The sequence below is a fragment of the Quercus robur genome, chromosome 4 (assembly GCF_932294415.1).
Source record: "Quercus robur chromosome 4, dhQueRobu3.1, whole genome shotgun sequence".
Taxonomy (NCBI): domain Eukaryota; kingdom Viridiplantae; phylum Streptophyta; class Magnoliopsida; order Fagales; family Fagaceae; genus Quercus; species Quercus robur.
This window is the reverse complement of record NC_065537.1, coordinates 80,216,701-80,222,233: the sequence shown is the minus strand read 5'-3', so window position 1 is coordinate 80,222,233 and position 5,533 is coordinate 80,216,701. Positions and strand designations below refer to the sequence as shown.

The following is a 5,533-nucleotide window of genomic DNA, read 5'->3' as shown; positions in this document are numbered from 1 at the left end:
CGTCGATCGAGCGGCGCGATCGACGAGAGACGAGCGCGTTCGTCCGAGCGATCGACGAGAGACGAGCGCGTTCGTCCGACGAGCGCCGCTCATCGGATGCTCGTCGGACGAGCGTTTTGCCGGATTTGATGCATTTTCTGGTAAAATGATGAAATGAACCAAACACCAAAATTAATTTTCCGTAAAATGAATTTTGTGACAGCCAAACACATGAAAACGTTTTCCTTTCCGGAAAATAGCATTTCCGGAAAATAGAATATTTTCCGGAAATGATTTTACGCGAACCAAACACAGCCTTAGTGTATTATGCATTGGTTGAGTGTTGGGCATGCAAGTGATTTGCATTGAGCTTATTAGCTTGTATGTCCAAGTGTTCATTCCAAGTGTTAATGAGCATTGTGTGACTACGTTGTATTGATTCCTTGTTTAATCAAGCCATGGTTTGTTTCTTAACTCCATCTTTGCTTGATCACATCATGCTTGCTTCATATGCATTTCATACTTTTCTGCATACAATGATCATGGTGTATTATTGTGTTTTAGGAGATTCATGTTCATATGATTCAAGAGTTTCATAGTTTCTAGAATTAGGTGTGAGTGAGTTATGTTCAACTGTTCCCAACTCACATGTTAAGTCTAGAGTCTGTTTTAGGGTTTTGTCACGGAATAGCCAAATGGAGAGATTGTAAGATTGAATTTAATCAACCATCTTGTTGGCTTTATTCTGTGCCAGATTTGCTTGTATTTTAGCAATTAGTAACCCTGTATTTAGGTGGGAATCATGTAAGGGCAGTGTATGAGAGAGTGTGAAGAATTGCTCAAGATTGTGCAAAGAAACATGGACTCGCGGGTAGCTCGCGGCTGCAAACCGCCAGAATGATGCACACGTGCCAAGCATGCCAGAAGTTAAAGTGTCGCGCTAGCTATTGCACTACAGGACAAAAGTCCCAGGTTGGCCAGGCCGTTTGCTCGCAGCTTGAACTCGCGACTCAACCCATTCACGAGGTCAAGTCGCCAGAACACCCTGTTTGGGAAAATCTGACTTTTCACATTCCTTCTCACCCTACTATATATATACCCTTATACCCACGATTTAGAGAGAGCTTCCAGAGAGAATTTTGAGAGAGAAAACCTAGAGAAAACAAGATTGACTCATCCACAATTTTTACATAAGAGACTCTTCAAATTTCTCTACTCTCTTCCTCTTCATTGTCAAATCCTTGAGAGACTCATTACCAAAACCTTTTCTCACCATATCCATTCCTGTGAGAGGGCTGTTTGGTGCTTTGGGAAGCAGTTAGGAAGGAACCAATTTCAAATTGGTTGATGCTATGGTCAAGTAGCGGAATCCGGGAAGTTAGAAAAGAAATAGGTTCGGCATAACCTCGTTGGAGCAAGAAGCTTGGAGGGCTTAGGTACATTGGGTAGATTAGGCTTGGAGGGTCTATTGCTGTTCATGTATCCCAACTACATTTTCTAGTGGATTACTTACCGCTTGGAGGGTGGCGGAGAGGTTTTATGCCGAGGCCTTCGGTTTCTTCTTCGATAACACATCATTGTGTTGTCCTTGTGTTTGCATCTCTCTTCCCTTATCTTTGCCTTTTATTTTCTGCTGTGGTTGTGATTTTAATTGGCTTAGATTGTTTATCAATTCTGTTTATAGTTTGTATTCATTTTCTGCACACTTTGTGTTTGTCATAATGCTTGAATTGTTATTTTTATTTTGGGGGTCTAAAAGTTCATAGTGTATTTTACATTATTTGAACTTTCATGACTGCTGCATACCCCATCATGTAGATCGGCTAGAAGTTCATTCACCTTCTCGAGGCGCAAACACAAAAGATACGGCCCCCCAAAAGATCTTCGGTACAATTTGCGATCTGTCGATAACCAATACTGAGCAGCTACTCGACGTACCCTGTTAGCTTCCTTCTCATCATTTGGTACTCAATCCTCAGCTAAAAAGTCAATGATTGGGTCCATCCAACATGGCTCGGATGTTGAAACCATTGCGACACTTATCGCGACGTTAATACTAGGTTTCGCTATGAGCTTCACTTTGATTATCCAAGGTACATCCTCTGTCATTGATGATGCTAATGTAGCTAAAGAATCTGCATGTCTGTTCTGCCCTTGGGCCACTTGGACCACCTTGGCCTTGGTAAACTGACTCATAACTTGCTTTACTAACTGCAAGTATTCCTTCATTCTAGAATCTCGGGCCTTAAAACTGCCCTACACCTAGCTAACCATTAGCCGAGAATCCGAGTAAATCTCAACTTCCCGTGCACCCATATCTAGTATGGCTCTCAATCCAGCAAGTAAGCCTTCATACTCAGTCTCATTATTAGAGGCCCTGAACCCCAACCTGAAAGAATGTTCCAATCTTATTCCATCTGGAGTGATGATGACAATCTCGGTTCCAGCCTCTATTGTACTAGACACGCCGTCCACGAACACCCTCCACGGGCGACAATCCACATGAAAAATTATTTCCATCTCGTTCCTAGGGGAAAGCTCTACAACAAAATCGGCAAGAACTTGGCCTTTCACCGAACTTCTTGGCTTGTACCTTATATCAAAGGATTCTAGTCGGGTTCCCAGTTTAGCTATTTGGCCCATGAAGTCGGATCTCTTCAACAATGACTGTAAAGGGTATTCGGTCAAGACATAGACGGTATGAACTTGAAAAAAGTGAGGCAGCTTCCTTGTAGCGTATACTAGTGCTAACACCAACTTCTTCAGGGGCAAGTACCTTGTCTCTGCATCAACTAGGGTCTTATTGATGTAATACACGGGTAGTTACACTTCTTGATCCCTTAAAAGCACGGCACTCACGGCGTGATCTGATACTAAGAGATACATGAATAAGTCTTTCATGGGCTCTTGGGCTGTCAACATGGGTGCCTACATCAAATACTCCTTCAAGTCTTGGAAAGCCTTTTTACACTTTTCATCCCACTGGGATCCCCTCCAATTTTTCAAAAGCTGGTAGAATGGACGGCAGTGATCAGCAAACTTGGAAATGAATCGGTTCAGGGCAGCTAACATGCCGATCAATACTTGTACCTCCTTTGGATTACTTGGCGGCTTGAGGTGCTTCACAGCTTCAATTTGATCGGGACTGACTTCTATCCTTCGGTTGGTGATCAGATATCCTAGGAACTTGCCAGCCCTTACACCAAAAGCACACTTATCCGCATTAAGGCGCAACTTATGTTGCCGAAGTACTTTAAACACCCCTGGAGATCCTTTATATGTCGTGCCTCTCATTTACTTTTCACCACCATATCGTTAATGTACACCTTAACCGTTTGTCCAATCTTGTCTCGGAACATTCTTGTCATCATCGGTTGATATATAGCCCTGGCATTCTTTAACCCAAGGGCATTACGGTATAATGGTAGTTGGCGTTAGGAGAGATAAATGCTGTCTTTTCCTGATCCTCAGCGGCCAGGGCAATCTAGTGATACTCTTAGAAGGCATCTAGAAAACTCATCCTCGGGTGACCATATGTAGCATCCACCAATTGATCAATCTTCGGCATAGGAAACGGGTTCTTCGGGCATGCTTGGCTCAAATCCGTGAAATCTACGCAGACTCTCCATTTGCCATTCTTCTTTGTTACCACCACGGTATTCTCCAGCCATTCTGGAAAGAAAATTTCCCTTATCGCCTCAGCCTCTTTTAACCTCTTGACCTTCTGCCTAACTGCCTAAATGTGTTCTTTAGCCGACTCCTCGGCTTCTGCTTCTTGGGAGAGAATGATGGGTCTACATTAAGCTTATGAACTATGAACTTGGGATCCACCTCGGGTACCTCGTACAAGCTCCAAGCAAACACATCTACATTCTGTATAAGAAACAGTAACGTCTCGACCCTGTCCTCTTCCCTTATGTTTGCATTTACTTGGAAATATCTGTCATCGTCCGGTAATATTTTTACCCTAATTAACTCCTCGGCACAGCTAGCCCCCTTTCCTTCTTGGGGCCCTTGTAATTGCTATAAGGGGGCCTCCTCGGGCGGTTATGTCCGTTTTACCTGTTCGTTCTTCCAATTAATTGCGGCCACTAAGCACTGTCTAGTCGCTACTGGCTTTCTCTCACTATAGCAATGCCTTTCTCGGTGCGGAATTTGACCTTCACATGCAGGGTGGATGGGACCGCCCCTATTGAATGAATTCACGGCCTTCCCAGAATCGTCGTATATGGAGAAAACAAAGTGACCACTATAAATGCCACCACTACTTCCTTCCCTTCCATATTCACTGGTAGTGAGAAATCTGTCCCTCTAGGATCACAATCCGGCCATTAAAATTGACCAGGGGTGTATCGTACTTCGAGAGATCCTCATTCTTTAACCCGAGCCCTTTGAACAGGTCATGGTATATCACATCGGCACCACTCCCTTGATCTACCAATACCCTCTTCAAGATAAAGTCATTTATCCGGGTCGTTACCACCAGAGCATCATCGTGCGGTTGAATTGTTCCTTCTAGATCATCGTCGTTGAAAGCAATGGGTTCCCGAGTAAACTTCAATTTCTTCTCGGCGGGTTGCTTGCCCGAGCAATCTTCTGCCAATACTACAGCCAATACCCCTTTCCTTCTAGCTGTAGTAGTACCCCTTGGGGCTGTGTGGATGACCTCGATCACTCCTAACGGGGGTGAGAGAGGGTTCCCCCTTTGCTGAGTACACTGCCCGGTACCTTGGTTTCCTGAATCCACCACAAACTCCTTCAAATATCCCGCATTCACCAACTGCCCTAGATGATCCTTCAACACCCAGCATTGCTCGGTGGTATGCCCCTTATCCTTGTGGTAAGTACAGTACAAATTCTGATTTCTCCGTGACAGGTCATCTCTCATCTTGTTTGGCCACTGGAAGTACGGCTCATTCTTGATTCGATCTATGATCTTGTTCACTGGCTCCTTAAACATTACATTTACCTCCCCCATCTGTGCCTCCGGCTCTTAAATCCTTAAGTCCTTTCGGGGCCTTGACTAAAAACCGCCCTGCAGAGGACGACTTACGACTGGGGCCTTACCTTTATTTTGCAACCGGTCATCTTCCAAGTGTTTGTACTCCTCAATGTGCCTCATGAGTTGCCTCATATCCTCGGGCGGTCTCCTCGTCAATGATTCCTGCAGTTCGGAGTCCTCGAGTAACCCCAATCCGCAATTTTCTCATTGCCCTCACCAATCTCATTGTAAAGTTTCCAATACTGACTAGTGTAGCTGCGAAGGGTTTCCCCAACTCTCATCCTCATGGATAATAATGCGTCTACTGGTTGCGGCATTTGGTTACAGGTCATAAACCGGACACCAAATTCTTGGATCTACTCAGCAAAACTGTGAATGGAACCTTTTCATAACCCATTGAACCACCTTAGAGTAGTGGGCCCAAGGCTTGAAGAAAATACCTTACACATTAGCACGTCACTGTGAGTGTGTAAAGACATCATTTGGATATAATGGTTGACGTGCTTTATCGGGTCCGTCTTCCCATCATAAGAGTTGAATGGTGGGCGCGTA

The 5,533-nt window shown here is 44.4% G+C and overlaps 1 protein-coding gene across 1 annotated transcript; it reads right to left on the bottom strand.

Annotated features, from left to right (window-relative positions):
* Positions 1–4,264: 4,264 nt before the first annotated feature.
* Positions 4,265–4,957, bottom strand: LOC126722727 (uncharacterized). The gene has a single exon (XM_050425877.1). It carries the CDS (start codon positions 4,955–4,957, stop codon positions 4,265–4,267), a length of 693 nt encoding a protein of 230 aa, XP_050281834.1.
* Positions 4,958–5,533: the final 576 nt, after the last annotated feature.